At 35.4% G+C, this 21,640-nt stretch overlaps 1 protein-coding gene across 1 annotated transcript; it reads right to left on the minus strand.

Annotated features, from left to right (window-relative positions):
* Positions 1–4,093: 4,093 nt before the first annotated feature.
* Positions 4,094–15,077, minus strand: LOC147513846 (Nucleotidyltransferase family protein). Its single transcript, XM_086597160.1, is given in 7 exon segments — positions 4,094–4,494; positions 7,641–7,837; positions 9,403–9,466; positions 9,587–9,810; positions 10,874–11,239; positions 13,698–14,207; positions 14,209–15,077. Coding segments are annotated over 7 exon segments (2,316 nt in total). The 5' UTR covers positions 14,953–15,077; the 3' UTR covers positions 4,094–4,283.
* Positions 15,078–21,640: the final 6,563 nt, after the last annotated feature.

Below are 21,640 nucleotides of genomic sequence, written 5' to 3' on the forward strand. Positions count from 1 at the left end.
CTACGTTTCACGCTTTTAGCGTCAACCACCACAGCTTGTCTTGATAGTTGTAGAAAAACATAACATGAATGGAGTCGAACTTTGGGAGCTAAACAACCTGTATGACAACCCGGCCACTAATAAACTTGTCATATTTATGTACAAATTTAATTATATAATATATCCTCATTCCAAAGCAGTGACCCACTGGTTGAACCGGTGACCCAATCTTTTGCGGGGCTAGGTCTGATAACACTGCTCATAAGTCGTAACGGAGTAACCACAGTGAAAACCCTTTTTAGGACTCGAATGTCAAACCAATTGTTTACTGAAGAGATCTTGATGAAGTTGCGACTTTTGGTTTCAAATACACACCTATAAAATGTCTGAAACCTGGGAAAAGTTGCACAAGATTGTAAGAAGAGAATGGAAAAGTTTAAGGCAACTGATAAGGAGAGATCATTCTCTCCATGAATTAGAGTGCACGTTAGTTATAGCTGCCCAAAAAGACAGCTCAAATCTAAAATGGATTTCACAAACTCAGACTAAGCAAACCAAACATGAGCAAACCCAAAAATAAAAAGGGAAAAAACTTATATTTCGTCCAAAATTATCAAGTGTTCTCTTTTAGTTATGTTGTTATGATGGAAGTACTGATTTATTATTTATGTGTGATGGAAGTTATAGTTCCATTAGTGGTGTCCAATTTAAAAAAAAAATGGAGATGTTTTTATACAAAAGATACTAACGATGAGAACATACAATATTGTTGACAAAAATTTTAGTCCATGTTATATTTTTCTTTATAAAGATTGTTGCAATACCAATATAAATATCAAATTTGATATAAATATGGTTAATTTGTTGTTTATCGCCAAATTGACGTCGAGTCCTTTCATTCGAGCTGCAAATTTCCAACCTAGCAACAATTGGCTATGAAAAAAGCAAATATGGAAAGAGGATTTACAACCCAGCAAAAATTGGCTTTGACAAAAACGAAAATGGAGAGAGCGGAGTTCACAAACCAATCCAATGCACCATTAAATTACAAAGCGACTGTAGCTATATTCGTTCTGAATTATTTTGCATGTTGAATTACAGTCTATATAGCATATGGCGTTTATAACCACATTTTAAAAAAAGAGGTTGTCTTACCTAGATGTACTCATAGGAATGAGGTCCGCGTGACTTTAGATGTGTGATCCTGTTGTCTAGAAATACAACATCCTTTCATATTCTCTCTCATTCTTTTTGTTTTTTATTTTCAGACTATTGAATCACACATCTAACGGTCTGCAGACCCTCATTCCTACGAAAATATCCTCAGGATAGTAGCTGGAGCCTTTAAAAAAATAGTTGTCGAAGTAGCAGCAGACTACAACAATTAATTATCGTGATACTATTTATATTCTAGAGTAAATTAGTGGTACCCCCCACTTTTAAATATCACCTTTGCAATACCCCACATTGGCTGTTTCCGTCGGTCAAATGTTAGCTCACTTGGTCATAGAACAATCCATTTTTTATTACGACCAATCACCTTTTAACTACAATTTTGCCACTAAAATTAGAGCCCATTCCACTTAAGTTGAGTGATGTGGCCTAATGTAGGTCATTCACTTTGCCCAAAATCAATGGTGAGCATATCATATTCTTCATCTCACTATCTTTTCCTACACCTCCCGCGTGTTGGACCACTACCAATTAAGAATATATCTACAATATATATCAAGAAATTGAGTATCGATACATACTTGTATCCTGATATTTTATATTTTGGTATAACTTAGATAGAAAATGATAGTTGAAGAGGATAAACAGTGTCCCTTCGATTCTTGGCACCTCGACTATCTATATAATGACAAGTGTCAAGTTAAACTAAATAGAGTGAACTACAACTTGCAGGTCTGTAATTTTGAACTAACGGGCTGTTTCGTCCAATTGTAAGTCACTGACGTCTGACTAAGTCAACTGATTATTGACGGACAGAGAGTGCAAATGTGGGAGTATTGCTAATTTAATAATTTTGTAGGGTATCTCAATTCTCAAATGCAATCTTTAAAAGTTGGGCAAGGGCTAATTTACCCCAAGGCCCAAAATATTGCCGATATATACGATATATTGTTGATATATTTCGGTAAATTGGTACACCGAAATTGATATTTTTGATATATATTCACCGGATATTGAATTTTTTTTCGATATAGATCGGAATTTCCGATATGAAACTTTATATCGCTGATATAATCGATATTTCCGATATAATCGATATATATTGGTTGATTTTTTTACTATTTTAAAATATAAATCTGATATTTCCAATATATTTTCGATATATATCCGATATATCTGGTATTTTTTATATTTTAAATAATTTGAACGGATTACCAAAAAAATAAATATATCCGATATATATCGGTTTTTGGGTACACTGATATATTCATCGATATCAATATTTTGTGCCTTGATTTACCCTATATTCTAATTCTATGTAAACACCATGTGAAAGTGAGAATCATCGAAATTCATTTTAAAATCACCGTTCAACACTAAATAGTAAAAAGGAAGCATATATTATGATTTGTTCGAAAGGTGCTGCTCTTTGCAACGTCCAAACCACGTATGTCCAAATTACCCCGTCTCTTACTTTTAATGGTCAGTCACACACTCTTCCTCTTCCAAAATAGTCTAACTCTTAACCAAATTATCACTTGATAAAAAGTTTGCCGTGTGTATTCTGATTTCTGATATGATTATGGAAAATTGGAAAGTAAGTGGGGAACCAACCCTGAGCCCTCAAATTCTAACACAATTCGGCGTCACCAACGTCAACTTCTGGTTAACAGGACCACTTGTAGTCTTGTACACAACTTGTGTCTATAATTTATTAAGAGTGGAGAGATCGTTCTCTCCCATTTAGAGCGCACCTTTTAACAACCGTCAAAGTAGATATTGAATTCTATCTTAAAATTCCCCGTGCCTAATACAACCAAAGCAGTCCCCTCTCTCCCTCCTATTTTGTTAGCTCCTCTCTCCATCTTTGCTTTTTTTAATAGCCAATCATTGCTGGGCTAAAAATTCGCAGCTCGAATGAAAGTGCTCGACGTCAATTTGGCGATAAACAACAAATTAACCAGATATCTTTTTTAAAAGCATCTCTAAAAAAATTCGGACACCACTAATAGAATTATAACTTCCATTTTAGTAGTTTTGGACAACATGATTTTTCTTTAATTTTAGGGAAAATAAGTTTTTTCCCCCCTTATTTTAGATTCGAGCTTTGTAAACTAATTTAGATTCGAGCTGTAACTAATGTGCCGCTCTACTTCAAGGAGAGAATCCTTATCAGTTGCCTATTATTAAACTCAGAGATATTTCAACGTGGTAGTGTGGTACAATATTTGCTAAAAGAAGTTAAAAAAGGCAACGACCTACGCCACCTTGTTCTTCTTACTGAGCATTTAAGCAGCCGTGCAAGAATTCAGGATTTAACTTTTGATCTAAAAAAGTAAAAAGTACGAAACAAAAAATCATTAAATTAGAAGAAAATATAGCAGGATGAGTTTTTGCTATCATAAGACCACTTTTGAAATTTATGATTCTGTAACCTGATCAAATCGAAGAATTTACTAAGAAAAACAAAATAATATCTGATCATCTAATGTCAGATTTATTGGTTTCATACGACAGCAGATGACATGGGTTGAGGTATTAAACACAAAAACGAATATTAAAACTAAAGCGAATATAAAAAATCAGTGTCAAACTGATAGATGGTCGATAATCTGCCTTCCTTATTATACGCATGGTTTCGTTATGAACTTATGATAGTCCACAATATAAAAATGCTCAAGTCTAATGATTGGTATTAAAGAATCTGGTATCCCGTCTCCTTACGATACGCAAGTCCACCAAACACGGTCTTAATTGTGAACCAAGAGACATGTAAAAGTTTGGGGTAAGATAAGGTCTCATTAAACAAATAGCAGGAAAAGGCATTTATCAACTAAATTGAGATGAACCTCACTCCCAGCAATTGGTGAACATGTCCACAGTCAACGCTCACACATACAAATTGCAATAGGAAGCCTGGGATTATAATAAGACCGACGACTAGACGAGGATACCAGTTATACTTGACAAACATCAGCTTTCTTTACACTGTAAGTCTGTAATAACATGATGTACGCGTTGGAACATTACCTACCACATATGAACAGATGAGAACAAAAATGGAGATTGCTAATAAAGATACTTACAAAGTGTGTCCACTAGCATAATTACAACTAAGCTCAAAATCCAAGTCAACTAGGCACGTAAGGCTCAAAGAGTGTTACGCAAGGATCAGGGTCATATTGCATTATATTGGCTGCTCGGTCAAATTCCTCCCGCAAAGTATTTATGCTGTACTTATCAACAACTCGACCAAGATCATGGGATGTCTCAAATGGATCCTCTATGCATATTAAATGACGATCATTCCCAATTCGCCTTGTCCATTCCTTAGCTCGCTTGCTGCATAAATGAAGAGAAGCATAATGTGATTAGTGATCAACATTGACAACAAACAGCAACAGTTACAATGTTTTCAAGACGCACCCAAATGGCATAGGATAACTAGTAGTTAACTATCTATATCCAGTAAACATAGCATATCCAACACAAGAAGATATATCAATAATGTTTATTACAATAACAATTTCATTTATATAAACCTGCCTACAGTGAGTGAAGTAAGAAGTCAAACGTTCATTGCTTGATTATTGTGTAAGAAGTTACTTCAGCACATCTTACTACTTCATAAGTTCGTAACATGGTATCAATGTAAATAAGATACACAAAGATGCACATCACTGTGGATTGGTAGGGAAAAAAAGAGGATACAAGTATATGGCTATCACAATATACGACATTAAGTAACAAAAAAGATAGGTTTATTCAATTCACCACGGGGATATATTCCTGCAGGAACCCACTTAGGCCACTTTTAGTGTTTTTAGTGGGTAAATACTCACATTTCCCTGAAATATCAGAGAGGTGTGGGACAGTATTGCCGCCCTCGTTTTACATGGTAGAGTTTTTGGTGCAATTAATCTTCTTGAAGGAGGAAAAAGTTCCCGTTAAGGAGTGATTAGCTAACAACCCTATCTCGCGGGGATAAATGCTGTGGTATATCAAAGACAGCATCCTATATCAATGTGTCGCAGTTCATGCTATCCATGGAACTCAGAATCACTTTACTTCCTGACCAGAAGTTTCTTTAGGTTTGATCTAGGACTAAATTTATATTAACCAGCTCCACTGAGTTTGACCATGCCCATCAGGTTGACCTGAAGTCCAGTTCACAGGTACTTACTATTGAAACCCCATCCCCCCAATCCCTCACACACACCTCCGTTAATTTATAGTTCAAATTATTGTTAAACAATGTCCTCCGTTAAGCGTATTAATCCCCCAAACGCTTCTCTTTTTTAATTAAATAATTTAAAAAAAAAAAACTGTAGTAAAAGAGGTAATTAAAGATCTCGGAATTTGTGAGCCTGATTGGTGGCTAAGATCTTCTCGAATAAAGCACTACCTTAAAGTGAGAAGAGTGATATTATACTCTTACACTTTCAAAACTACGAAATATCACAAAAATTTTATCTACACATCTGGTTTTCATCATTAGAACAAATTTATTTAGATCTTTCAAATGATATGAAAGAACAATATCATATTCAGAAAGTAATATTGATGACACAATTGTCATGCTAATCAAGTCAAGATGCTGAAGGCTCGCTAACAATCATTAGTGCCTAATGGCACGGTCCATGGAATACTTCTATTTAACTACATAGCCCTACGGACTTATCAAAACTTTGAAATATGACAACAGTTTATCTACACACCCGTTTTTACTGTTCAGAACAAATAATGTTAGATCTTTCAAATGATATCAAAGAATATTATCATATTCAGAAAGTAATATCGAAGCCACAATTCTCATGCTAAGCAAGTCAAGATGCTAAATGGACGCTAACAGTCATAAGTGCCTAAAGGCACGGCCCCTCGGGGTATTTCTATTTAACAGCATAACCCTACAGCTCAGGTCCGCCACCGGTCAAAGCCATGGGACCAACACATTCAAAACTTCGAAACTTTTTCTCTACACATCCATTTTTAATGTTCAGATCAAATATTTTTAGATCATTCCAATGATCTCAAAGAATATTATCACATTCAGAATTGAATATCCAAGACACAATTGTCATGTTAAGCAAGTCAAGACGCTAAAGGCAAGCTAACAGTCATTAGTGCCTAAAGGCACAGCCCAACAGTTTATTTGAATTTAACAACGTAACCCTACGTGCTCAGGTCCGCCACCAGTTAGAAGCATGGAAGCCTGAACCAACTTACACCCCCTATCTTTGGCTATTATCCAAACCCTATATCTTAACTATTATGAATGAAGTACAGCATAATGAGACCAGCAATAAGCATTGACAAGTATAAATGTGTGGCATTTAGATAAAATGTAGAATCATTTGACTGGTACTGTAAGAGCTAGCAGATACATCAATATTCTGTATATGATGGTAAATTACAGCTCTGGCATACGCCGCTGAGTCAATAATGTATCTGTATAACAAAAACTATACAAAATGCACTCTGGCTATCTGTACAATCAGAATTCTTGGCAATGCATTACCATCTGTTAGGTTGTTACTTCATAATATGCTTCAAAAGTAATTTAAGATGCACAAAGATGGATATCATTGCGAATACTAGTAATGAACAGGGAATACAAGCGTTAGAATATCAAAACGTAGGACTTGGATATTGTAAAGACATACAACATCACGTTGGTAGTTTGTTTATCTGTCCAGAACTCATTACTCCAAAAACTTTCTTTGGATTCTGACATAGCCTTAATTACTTTCTCACGCCCAATTTAGTTTGAGCAGCCCATCAGCTCGACCTAAAATGGAGCTACAAACTACACAGGTATATCTATCTCAATTTTCAAACAACCCCTTTCCTTTTCATTTTCTTATTACTACTTTTTTTTTCTGATCAATAAAAGCACCCTTTCCATTAATTTATAGCTCAACATCGTACTCAACAGTATCATATATTAGAAGTTCTATTCCAATAACCACTTCTCTTTCTCAATCTCACACAGACAAAGCCAACATAACAGTTGACCAGTTCAGCTTTCATCTTGGCCACCACAAGTCTGCAATTTGGAAGCCCATTCTGATATACACCCCCTAAGTTCGCAAAGGCCTTAACTCACGCCCTATCCAACCATAAATCCCAGCCAATATTATGTCCAACAATGGTATCGTTACCAATGACATGTTATTCATGCATTGACAAAGAGTAGGCTAGTTAAAATACCAACGGTATTTTTTGCTAAGGCCTGTGAGTAACACTCAATATCAGAGTCCTTTGATATAATCCAACAATAAATTCAGCAAATTAAAGCTTCTTATAAATATCTGTGTTCCTTTCTAGATATGTATCACTCACTAGGACTCCCAATACTTTTGGCAGCATGGAGATCCTGAATCTTGCAATTGGTTCAAGAACTTCAGTAGGTCAGCTAGACAAGCTATAGATCAAGTTCAAAAATGTAACGGACTATCAAACTATTAATTGATAGATATATTACTAACCTTATTATGCTTCCTGTCCGAACAGATATTACAGCATTTGCATAATCATGAAGATGTGCCCAATAATCAAAGAATGCCCACACCAATTTAGCAATACTTTCCGTGTTTTTTGCTCCAAATTCACGAAGTTTCTGAACTTGATCAAAATAAGCACATTCAATATCATCTACAGTTACAACATATGTTGCCTCCATCCCCTGGCAAAAGAATGGCAGGATGAGTTGACCAATAATATATCAAAACCTTAATGGATTGAAATGAAAAATAAATGTGAACTAGCACGTCTCTAAGATGTAAATAGTGTAATACAGGCTGCCATGTTTCAGTATTCTCCACTACTAAATAAGAGTTTTTTTTTCAGTATTCTCCACTACTAAGTAAGATGTAAATAGTGTAAATCCAGCAGTTTGACGTAAACCATGAAGATTGTATATCTTGGCCTAAACTATGAAATCAAAGAAAAAACCTCTTTTTGAAGATTTAACCAATGCCAAATGGAGCAAAAACTTCTACTTTCATATAAAAAGGAATAAGCAAAAAGACTTGTAATATCCTCCCCTTTTTCTTCTCTAAATTTTATTATTCTTCTTCTTATTTGAAGTAAATCCCAAAGACTAGTAGACTCACTAAAACTTCATGATGGGATAGGTTATGATATAACATAGGACTGACATAAAACTAAGACTTGTAAGAACCAGAAGCAATGCCCAGGCTTCATGGAGAAATAGTGAAAGTAAAATGATAACCAAAACAGAGTAAATGACCAGAAAGGCAGAAACAAAGCCAACTATAGCTGTGAAAATAATCTGACGTCAAGGAAATCAAGGTATTACAAACTAATAATTTGATTACTTGAAATAACATTCTTGACAGACCTTAGTGCTCCACTTTTTATAACTTATACTTTTGCCGGATAATATTGTCCTAGATGTGTACTTTACTCTCCATTGAAAGTATCATTCAGAACCCACTATATTAGTACCTCTGAATTATAAAATTCTCAAAAGCAATCCTTAGTATATGCTCAGGCTATAACCTATATTATTTTCGGAAAAATATGTCACATGTAATGCCCATGCCACTCCATTAGTTTTCACAAGTACAATTCCAAGAACATATAAACTGAAAGGCATTCTCTAATCTGCATTCAAGTGTATATAAACAGTTAGGCAAAGAGAAGATATGCTCGTTTAATTTGTTTGAATGAAGAAAATTCAGTATTCGCTTGATCATTGCATTAATCCAAGTTAGTTAGACAATAACTAAAATACCCTGAGAAGATATTTATGGAAAAAAAAAATCAAGTGATATTACAACATCACTATGCAAACCAAAATCAAGTCACTCTTCGAATCTAGGGTATCATGAAACATATTGTCTATTGCTGGGTATTTTTTACTTTGAACCAATTTCATATATTGATTTCAACGACATACTCATTTGAAAGTTTCAGTTTGGCTGAAAGGTTACACACCCAAAGCTACTAAAGAAAGACATTATAATGAATTTATAGCAAAATAACTAAGCCACATAAAAACAGTCAAGTGACTGCACATATTTCCGAACATTTAGAGGAAACAATTTAAACATGTATGATAAATCCATAGTCCTAATACAGTTACACATAAAAGTTATAAAACATAAGGCAGCTGTATCTTTACAATTTTTTATATAATCTGCATCCAATTTAAGCCAACACAAAAGAGCAAATAGAGCAGAAACCCACCCCATGCCTTAAAAAGAAAAAGAAATAATTTCATACCTGTAAACATGGGAGAATAGCAGGTTTACGTTGTTGTAAGAAATGAATGCACATCAGAACGTACCTGAAAATAGTAAGTATTAGCTTATTAGAGTAGAAACAATTCTGGAAATGGCCGCACAATACTAGAGCTTATTCTCATTAAAGGGTAATTTATGAGACTATTAGCTCTTACAATACTTACGCATAACTAGATAGTGTTCCTTGATATGTAACATTGACTCCTCTTTTCTTGGCCCAGTGTTTCACAATAAAAGCCAACTCTCGTAGTCTACCATCTATTTCTGCATAATCTCGCAGAAGCTTTGTGTTAACAACAGCGAGAACATTATTTATGCATATATCACAGGAGATCCCAGTTACTGGATCCTTAAGCTTCACTATGGGAACTCTAGCACGTGTCAGTGCCTGTAGCCAGTGAAAAAAACGTCATAACAAGGATCAAGTACAGAACAATGACAACACGACACGTAATACTAAACTTAGTATCTATTAATGAAGACTACAAATGCAAGGATATGAAATAAACTTCACCGTCAAAACACACAAACTACTACATACTCTAATTTCTTTTATTCTTTATTTTGAGACATCACTAGTATGGTCAGTGAGTTCAGACTTTAAGCACCAAATATAATCCAGTCTGCCCCGAGATAGATGTCCCACAATGCTACTTTTGTTGTGTGGAGATGGCCCATTGGGGGCCCCCATATTTTAGGAACTTTCTATTATTGTAAATTCTTATTTTCCATATATATATTGAGGTGATACAAGGCCGTATCCTCTTTTTCTCTTTCCTCTCCATTAACAACAATACAATTTTACGTACTTACTACCCGGACATTCTAAAAAGAAAATAAGACACATTTACATGCTTTACATTCTTGTTATGTAAGATTAAATTCAACACTTAGGCTATAGAGGAAAGAGGCATGGCTAAAATCCGTATTTTATCTCTTCTAGTCATTATCTTTCATTTTCTGCTCTGCTAATTTCTTTGTTCATTTAGTCACTCACCCACTCATCCCTTAAAAACAAGAAAACACACTGACTATAGAGAATCATCCGTCTCTCCCTAAACCCCAGCCCGGTCCTCCACAAAATCAAAAGAAAGCGGAACTTGAAGGAAAGACCAATGCACAATCATGATAAGGCACAATGCACAATCATGCAGACCATAATCCAGCAAGTTTTTAAATGACTTTTGAATCTTATGGAGATATCATAGACATCAAAAGAGATGGACACCAACCAACTTCTACAAATTTTTCCATCCAATACTATTAGATAATCTTAGGTCTGTACAAGAAAAAAAAATATAGATGACAATAAAATTGTTAACAATAACTTTGACTAACATCAATTAGTAAAAGACATCCAAATCCTACTGTCCCCCTTACTGAATAAAACATTTCATTTATATACAAGAAAACATATAGATGATAGTTTCATAGGCCAAGCCAAAATTCACCTGTACATCCTGAAGATTATCTGCCTGCAAAATCTCTGCTAATTTCAGTAAAATCTCAGATTTGTTTATATCTGTGTCCTCAATTGCAAGGCAAACATCAATGTCACTATTGGAAACACCAAATGCATTAGCACACGATCCATAGAGATACAGCTGAGCTCTTGGCCATTCCTTATTGACCAGCTTCTCCAATGATGCTAATAGTTGCTTCTGCTTTGCCTTTTCTTCCTCTGCGGGTACTAAAGATTCATAAATTGCAAGAAAAGGAGCATTCCATCTATCTATATCACTGCGACAGTCAACAAGTCTTTTACGGTTCCTCACCCGTCGGCCACGGAATTCCCTTGACACGTCAGATCCAAGGTCCTGATAAGCAAGCTCGAATTTTTAAAAAAAATATAGAAAAATACATACAAAATTACTACAGGCATGTTAGCGAAGACTAATAAAACCAAAGAGCCTCTTCCGACACAAATTGAAGTTAGATTGACAACAACCAACAAATACTTAGCCACTTCTTTTGGCCACAAGTGGGAGCAACTTCCATCGCCCTTCTTGTCTTATTGAGATCACCCGAAACCTCTATCTAGTCTACACCCTCACGACCTAAAGACAGTCTACGAAGCAGTAGTACAACTAAGATTCCATCTCAAGGTGCTAGTAACTGATATGATTTCCTAATGTCACTTTTGAACACCTATATAATAAAGTCAACTGTCAGGATCGAAGATTAGTTGAGATTGACACCTACATTGAGATCTGGATGTTTTGTGGAGATCTCTTCCCCCATCGATGCTTCTTTTGCATACTTTCAGCATATTCATGAATGGATACGGCACACATACTAACATACATGAAACACTGGTGCTCCAATAAGACAAAATTCATGCACAGCGCAGAGAGAAATTAATTACTCTTGTTGTTTTTGTTTCCTCTTCTATCAAAATGCTGCAGCTTTTGACTCCGACGTCCAAATTAGCGTATAATAGTAATGATGGAACATTCTCTTCTTACATGGAGATAATGTAAGGACTAGCTCAATCTTAGACAATTCCAGAATGAATAATGAAATATAACTACATTTATCGAAGTGCTCCAATTTGAACTGATTATCTTTTTAAGCTTTTAATGCTCAACTAGTGCATCTCCAAAAGATACTTCTAAGTGTTTAATATGTTACTGAACTTCATTAAAAGAAATAAATATTTTTCAACAAAGCGATATAATACTACTTTTTGCTTATTTTTTTTATATTGTATATTTTTAAATCTTTGCCTCTTTCTTTTTCTTTTTTGTTATATTGTGTTTCTATTTTGAGTATTTTCTAATACTTACATCAGGTTTGGTAGTATACCTGTTTCATTGCTACTTTCTTCAATAAACTCAAGGTTTTGATGGGGGATCATCCTTCTCCAACTATTGTGCACTGGTAATCTAGTACTAATGGTTAATGAGGCATTTCTAATGTCAAACATATGAATGTGAATGTGAATGTGAATGTGAATGTGACGTATAAACATGTAATTACAAACATTTATCAGTGTTCCATATCTATATAATAAGATAGGATTTTTTTTTCCACTACAAGACAAAATTATAATAAAGGACGGTCCGGATCATTTCTAGCACAATCTAACGACTGCTGTGAGGCTGATCATCCTCGAGATAAGAATTCGAATTTAATTGTTGGAATATGACATTAACGGGAACGAATCCCATTTCATTTTTACGAGCTTTTCTCACACCAAGTCGCGGGTTTGAGTTAGAGCCCAGCATTAATTTTGTTTTTTTTTGGGCACTCCTTTTTTTCACTCACTGGAAATATAAAATTTTGCCCTCAAACAAAAAAACACCTCCTGGTATCCAAGCTTTGTTACAAAGTTTCAGGACTATTTGTTTGAGAATGTTTAAGGGGTTGTAGCTAATGAGGCTAATAAGGTTAAGGTTTATGGGAAGGACTTTATAAGGTGGGCAAAGGGGGAGGCGGCGGATGATTTTCGATTTGGGAGGGTGTAGAAGATGGGGGTGGGTTGGTGAGGCTACTCAGAATTTGATGGAGGATTTTGAGGAGGCAGCACATGGAGGAGGAATACAGAGTTTGGCATTGGGTGCTTTGGAAAATAGTTTTTTGGTTGGTGGTTCTGGTGTTGAGGTTGTTAAGAATTTTAGTGATGGGATTCAAGGGAAGGGTGTTTATGTGAAGTTTGATAATGGGAGTTCTAGATTTGGTTCACATTTTGGCCATTCGGTTTCGACACCGAAAAAAGCTCTTCTTATGAGGGCTGAGACTAATATGCTGCATATGAACTCGACTACGAGTGAGGTTAGTTCTCGTTCGACTGGGCTTCATCAGCTTGATATTGAAACGAAGAGGATAGTTTTGGAATGGAAGTTTAAGAAAGAGGGGACTGATATTACAATGAGAGATATAACTAACAATAGTAAGGAGTCTCAGTTGGACCCTTTGGCATCGACATTCTTGGGTTTGGATGATAATAGGATTTGTAGGTGGGATAAGCGTGATCGAAAATATATGATTCAGAATCTCGCAAGTGAGAATACATCCGTCTTGAATTGGACTCAAGGACATCAGTTTTCTAGAGGGACGAACTTTCAGTGTTTTGCCATTACTAGTGGTGGTTCAATTGTGGTTGGATCTCTTGATGGTAAAATTAGATTGTATTTGCCATTACTGGTGGTGGTTCAATGTGTCATGAGTGCCGTCTGGCACGGGCATCAACTAGTACGAAATAAAGTGTGACTAACCATTGCATAGGACTATAGGAGATAAACAACAAATGGTAAAAAAGGAAACAGGGCTAACCTTATCATAAGAATTGTTAAACTGCCCACTGTTATTCTTTTCAGGTTCATCTTTAAGCCTAACAGAGTTCATTAACTGTTCGGCCAAATCATCTTGTCCACGACGACCAATCATTTGATTGGTTGGACTACCTGCCTCATCCCTACTTCTATTCTCATGCCTTCTGAAATTTCCTCTACCATCTTCTTCAACACCCTGACCATGCAATGTAGCTAAAGATTCTTCAATATCCAAGGCTGGAACAGAATGCAGTTTACTTCCCACCGGAGGACTTGGACGATCAAGCTGTCCACTAAGCCGCATTCTCAAAGACGCATCACCTTGAACTCCATGACGATTAGGTGATGTACTTCTCACTGTCTCATGTTTGTTATAAGAATGATTTACAAAGTGATTCATTTTGTGCCTACTGTCCTCTACCTTACCCACATTGCGTTCAAATTCTTTCCTAGCACTCATAGAATTAGAACCCCTCTGCTCTAATCCTTTTGGGTTTTTATGAAAACCAGGTGGCGCATTCCTTTGCTCCGAATGTCCATGCCCCACGCCCATGTTGTAGTTGGTGTGGTTGTTGTTGTTGTATCTCTCTCCCTCCTACTCTACCTCCCCCTTGCTCATGATTTGGTAAATTATTCCACTGACCACGACCGTTAGAATTCAACCCGTGATCGAATTCCCTAATCCGATTAGACCAAATATCCGAACTTGCACTTGGTCCCGTTCTCTGAACACCAAACTGTGACTGTACCACATTCCTTCTATCAACTTCTACTCGACTTCCATTCAAAACACTAAAATCACTTGGCACTGACCCAAACATCAACCCCCCATTCTGCATATCCTTTTGTTGTGGCGGCAAAGGCTCAAACCCCACCATTCTCCCATTATTATTATTATTATTACCACCTAACAATCCTAACCTTTGAAAGTCGTCTGCGAAAATTGGAGGTTGGTGTTGTTGGTTTGCATGGAAATGCAAATTAGGTGGAGGTGGTAAACCCGCTAAACCCCAAGGAGTGTTATTGTTATTGTTATTATTAGGTGGGGACTGAAATCCAGGAAAATTAAGCCACGGTGGATGAATAGGTTGTTGTGGAGGATTGTTATGACCGTTGGATTGGAAAGGAAAATCAAGTTGATGATTATGAGATGAAGAAGTGGGTTTGGGGTTTTGGGGTGGTTTTTGAAGTAATTGGAGAAGAAATTGACCGCCACTGTTGTTTGGTGGACCTCCTCCTCCTCCTCCGTCAGTCATGGTTGTGAAATTGAGATTTGAGGACAAGTTTGGTTTGGTGTGGAGATTTTGAGGAGAGAGAAAGTATCCACACACACGAAAGGCGTGCGGGTAATACTCGACTTTATTTAGTTCAGTAGTTCCAAGTTTCCAAAGCGATTCCGACGTGTTATTTGATTTCCAAAGCCAAGTTTTGTTTCGGGTCGGTCAACTTCTGAGTTGGGATTTGATATTTTATTTATTTGGTCCAGCTCTCCAATTGAGTTTAGTCTTAGCACCACGTGATCAAAGTGCAAACCCTCAAATGTCAGTGGTTTTCTCAACATTTCAACAAAATGCCTATTAAATTGAAGCCGGGCGATATCTACTATCACTTCTCTCTATATTAAAGTAGATTACATCTCATATGGACAATCACAATCCTAAGTGGCAATTTCTTATAACAGAGCTCTCCCACGTTGATCTACTAAAATTGTCTCCCGACTCATCTCTCCACTAAAACTCTATGGACTTTTCATGAGACAATAGAAAACCCAATTCGTATTAACGTGGGTTTCTGAGTGTTGTATGCAACTAAGGAAACTACTACAAATCTCAATCGTTTTGAATGTATGAAAACAACTTATAATAGGAAATTACTCAGCGAACAATTTTAACAAACAGAGAACCTATCTTTCATGAAAACAAAAGTTCCTTCCTATGGGCAAACAATTTTATCGAACAGAGAACCTGTCTTTCTGGAAAACAAAAGTTCCTTCCTACGATGCATGAACAAATAAGAAACAAATTCTATTAGCAATCGAATCTACCTTCTTCTATGTTTTATTTCCAATTTTTCTACGTCCATCCTATATAATAGACGTCCTGGATTAGATCAAGGGAGCTAATGTGTCTTTATTGTAGTCTATCGGAGTAATATTATATACCTCCTTGCGTCACTGCAATTAACTTTCATTTCATCCTTAAGTCAGAGTGCACTAAACTTATCAAAGTAATATTAAATACCTCATTGCGTCACTGCAGTTAACTATTGTTGAAGCCATTAAATATCCAAGTGGTACCACGACAATTTGAGCTGATATAGCTGTGATGGTTAAAGGCTCTTTTATGTACCAGAAAATTTGGTTCAGAAAGAGAGCAGAACACAAGATAATGTTCCAAGTACCCATAGTATATTCAAAATGTAAGGTTGGTTCATCTGCTGTCGATACTGTCATAGCTACCTGTTTGATTCTCGAGTTTTCTTCTCCCACTTCTTCTTCTTCCATTTGTGAACTACTTGATGTGGATGGACCACTATGATCTTCATTTTTGCTCTTCAAAACTGCACATCCCAAAATTTGTAGTGAGATAGATAGTTATAGATTACTATATGTATTGCATGTGCACAACTTTGTTCATTTGCACAAATTAACTGCTGATCTATCCGCAGCTTCGATTCCAGCCGAAAATCGAACTGATTGCTTTCTTAGCAGCTACTTGGCTAAACAATACTCCCTTCTAGCCTTTCTTCAAGGCTGCCTCATCTTCGTAGGCTTCGAAGTCGGTGGAGGCTCGAAGACCTTACCACATGGTTGATACCAAGCCCTGAAAGGAGGGTTTACTTTTTCTCCTATTTCATCTCAATTCTTTCTTTGAGCCTGAAAAAATAATAATGGAACAGACTTACCTGTGAAAAAATAAACTATCTTATATGTTGATCTATCCGCAGCTTCGATTCTAACTGAAAAGCGAACTTATTGCTTTCTTAGCAGCTACTTGGCTAAACAGTACTCCCTTCTAGCCTTCCTTCAAGGCTGCCTCATTGAGGTAGGCTTTGAAGTCGATGGAGGCTCAAAGACCTTACCACATGGTTGATACCAAGCCCTGAAAGGAGGGTTTACTCTTTCTCCTCTTTCATCTCAATTCTTTCTTTGAGCTTGAAAATAAATAATGGAACAGACTTACCTGTGAAAAAATAAATAATGGAACAATATTAATCTCAATTTCATTTCTATCTTAGTTAACTTAGCTTTTAGCGCTTATTTCTGGTTCTTCTACGTCCATCCTATATAATAGACGTCATGGATTAGATCAAGGAAGATATTATGCACAAAATTGACAATTTGGAGGACGACTTAAATTACCAAATAACTTAACTCAAAGTTGGGTCTCGCATTTATTCTAGGATTCTGATCATCATATTCAAGATATAGATTGTGACTATCTCCTATGTATTTGACACATATTGATCTTGGAACCTTATGTAGAGAAAGTTCTGGAGGAGAAAAAATCAACATGCACAAATTTTACAAACGAGACAAGGTAAGAAATGTAACAACCTGATTGGTTTGTCGCATAGCCTGAGCTTCATAACGTTATTTGGAAAGGTTGGCAGTGAAGCGAAACCTACGCTTAGGATTCTTAACAAATCCACAAAGCTTCCTCCATCTCTCGAGTGCTTCATCTCACGAGTTTTGGTTGCTTACTCCTTATATATTAGATTGTGAGGTCTTCATAAGCTGATCTCCATTATTCATAGCACAATAACATTCATAATATGTAGCACGAGGAGCCAACCATCCTGCATAGAGCATGCTATATTAGTTTGTATATATTTATTTTATTGACTAATATATTTTACAGTGCAGAACTAAATGGATATCTTCAAAAAACTGAAGGCAAAACAAGCACTCATAGAAAGAATGTTTAAGTTGAGAGCAAAGGGAAACCATACACACAGAAGAAGAATGCATAACACACCAAGAAAAAACTCACTTGCCTGGTCTAGCATTTGGTAATTCTTATCACATTCATTTATCTCAACATCACAAGCACAAGCACAAGCACAAGCACATGAACTAATATATCTTTATCTCAACAACACAAGCACATGGATACTTTTCTTCATATCCACTATCTTTCAGTACAATAGCAACGTGCAATCATCCCCTGTGATTTCACATTCACAATACCAGTACTTTCCTTATGTTCAACATTCAACATCACAAGCACATGGATTCTTTCCTTCGTATCCATTATCTTTTCAGTACAATAGCAACGTGCAATCATCACCTATGATTTAACATTCACAATACCAGTACTTTCCTTGTGTTCAACATTCACCAGGTAAAAAATATTCATATTTATATTATATTTACATATGTTTATGAGAAGTTACTTACATCATTATGTGTGCAACAATTGGATATAACAATGTCCAGCCATCACATCCAATCTCATCGTCACTATTCCAGCAGACTCAATATGCAAATCTTTCTCAATATCAATCAGGTACAATATTGAAAATATGATAATATATTTATGAAATAAAACTTTTTGGATTCTTACTTTACTCATCTATATGTCCAGATATTAGCTCTTGCAATACACAAAGGTCACAAAGAGGTTTCGACTGTATACACGAATGCCACAACCTTGGCAAGCGACGATCATATGGAAATTGATTATGATACAATTGTTAATATCTTATTAATACATTTCTTAATGTATATCACAAAATCATTTGTTAACACATTATTAATGCTACAGACGATGGCAATTTAGCAGACGAGATGTTTACGGATCAACAGAACAATCAAGACAAAGTTGTCACCAATAGTAAGTTCTAATTGTATTATTGTTTTGCTAAATTAATTTATATTATTAACATGTGTGCATTTTCATTTTAGGAAAATTTTCTACGCAGTGGAATTTTGGAGGACCTTCAAGCGTCTGCTCTCACTGTGGTGCTATACTTTGGTATGAGGAGAGGAACACAAAATATAGGAGATCCAAGAATCCAAAGTTCATCATCTGTTGCCAACAAGGGAAGGTAAAATTGTCATTACTAAAATAACCGTCGAGTTTTCTAAAGCAGCTCATGGACTACAATGGGGGACCTAGATCAAGAAAATTCATAGAAAACATACGGTCATACAATACGACGTTTGCTATGACATCTATAGGCGGGAAAATATACAAGGATATAAACAAAAAAGGTCGTGGACCCTATGTTTTCAAATTGACCGAACAAAATCATCATAAGATAGGTTCTTTACTGCTAATGCCAGGCCAGAAGCCAAGATTTGCTTAGTTACATATACATGATACAGAAAACGAAGTTCAAAATCGAGTGGATTTTTTGAAAAGAAAAGAAAAATAATATCCAAAAAACATAGATAAAAAATTTGTTGACGGATTGATAAAAATGTTCAATGTTGAGAATAATCTGATAAAATCTATTAGAACAACAAGAGAAAGATTATGAGAGTCTGATTTGATCCACGTGCGCTTGAGAATCATTGGAACACGAAACAAGGATGCAAGGCAGTACAACATACCAGAGGCAGCAGAAGTTGTTGGATTAATTGTTGGAGACGGACATGAAAATAATAAAGGTAGAGACGTAATTGTCAAGAAAAGATCATAAGGTTTAAAAAGGATGAATGAGTTACAACCAAGCTTTATGGTTATGTAGTATCCTATTTTGTTTCCATTTGGAGAAGACGGTTTCCATTTGCAAATTTTAAAAAATAATGTACGTGGAGGTAAGCTGACAAAACGCAATACAATAAGCATTAGAGAATTCTATGCTTACAGGCTTCAACATAGAAAAAATGAAGGACAAACACTGATGATGAGAGGTGGACGTCTTTTGAGCCAATTAGTAGTTGATGCAAAAACAAGTGTGGTGGAGCTCCGTCTATGTTGGGTACGTGATAACTAGAAAAAGATCATATCAGAATTGTATTAAGGTCTCCAAGATGCAGTTGTTGTCTGAGACACAACACCAGCTTCAGTTGGAAAAATATTAGTTCTACCTTCTTCATTTACAGGAAGTTCAAGATATATGGATCAAAGCTATCAAGATGCAATTGCTATTTGTAGATATGCAGGATCACCATATTTTTTCATCACATTTACTTATAATTCTAAATGGCCATAGATGGAAGAATTCACCACCTTAGTAGGGCTAAAACCACAAGATGACCCATTAATTGTAGCTCGGGTATTTAAGATTAACTCATGGACAATTTATGTCGAGGTGAATACTTTGGAAAGGTTATGACAAGTATTTTCTAGATGTCTCTCCTTTTGTCTTACTGACGAATCTAATTTATTCAATTTTAGTTGAACTTCCTAATCAACTATATATTAATTAATATTAACATCAGCCAAAGTGGCTAATTATTTATTTTCATTTGGACTTTGAACTTCGAACTTTAGCCTCTAAGTCAATAGAGACTTTTGTCTCTATGTCCTTATTACCTTTTTGTGTCAATTATACAGAAATACAAAAACATGTGAGCTTAGCTTGCATGGTTACTGCCTATATGCCATTTTGTTAATTAATTAATTAAATTTGAGTTCTTCAATTCTTCATTTCCAAATTTTGAGTATATTTATCATACTCAAAGTTGTAGCATTGCTTGATGAAATTATCATTAACTGGATTGAAAAGTACGTTAAAAATCTAAAGGCAATGCTGCGGATGATCAACCAAAACCAAAAATATTGTGGTACTGCCAAAGTGCCAAGCATGTCGCGTGTTTATGAATTGTTGAATATTAAAGAAATATCGCTATGTGGAACTCACAATATTTCTTTAATATCGTGTACGTGTTTCTAATTATGTGGAATTTGGATTACACGTACATGGAATTCGCATACTAATTATTATCATTGTTGAATATTAAAAAAATATTGCTATGTGGAACTCACGATATTTCTTGGCATATTACTTTAGAAAATATAATTAACAAATATATCGGTAAATGCCATATCCGGAATATTGAATCGGCACGATAGTAGGTATTATGCCAACACGTATATAAACTTATTCACAATTTAACGTACTAATTATGTTTAGTTTTTTGTGCAGCAAAATGGATCATGATAAAATATTTCCTATTTCAAGAAAAGCAATATTGAATCAAATACTGTTGCATAATGAAATTTATACATCACCATTTTACAAAACGGAAATTATAGGTAATAGATTTGGATCTAATGTGACTATAGATGTTCCTATTCTAAAAGGAATATTTAAAGAAGATTGTGACGACTATGATAATTCATCAACACTGCAAACATGTTATGGAATGCTGGAAGAAACACAAAATATAGCTGAAAATCAAGCTGCACAGGCTGCTCTCACATCAGAGATTTCAACTTCAAAGAACTTAGCCATATACGACAACAACTTAAAGAAGCAATGAGCGAAATCAATTGTCTGCATCAGATTAATGAAGAAGCTACAAAAAAATCATACAACTTCAAGAAGCCAATGAACAGTTTCATGAAATAAATCAAGAACTGCATGTCGATATCATGCATGTTGGACAAAAAAATAGAGAATTACAAACATCATTTGCTAATGTTAACATGAAAAGTGATGAAATTGTTAAGATAATCAATATTAGTGATGATGATGAGTAGAATAAATTTTAATAGAACTATTACTTATTTTATGGGCAATAATTGGGTTATAGATTGTGAAGTTTTGAACTTATCAAGCATGCAAATATATGCTTAAATTTATTGCATGTTTGTGATTTATTACACAATAATTTCTTAATTAGTTAAATTACATGATAATACACTTACTCCTATTACAGAATGCTGAAAATGAAAATTTCATAAAAGAGCCCGGCCATATGCCTGAGTATAATACCTAGTCTAGATACTAAAGCAGAGATCTCTAAAAGAGATTTTTCTCTCTCCTATG

Source organism: Coptis chinensis, chromosome 3, assembly GCF_015680905.1.
Source record: "Coptis chinensis isolate HL-2020 chromosome 3, ASM1568090v1, whole genome shotgun sequence".
NCBI lineage: Eukaryota > Viridiplantae > Streptophyta > Magnoliopsida > Ranunculales > Ranunculaceae > Coptis > Coptis chinensis.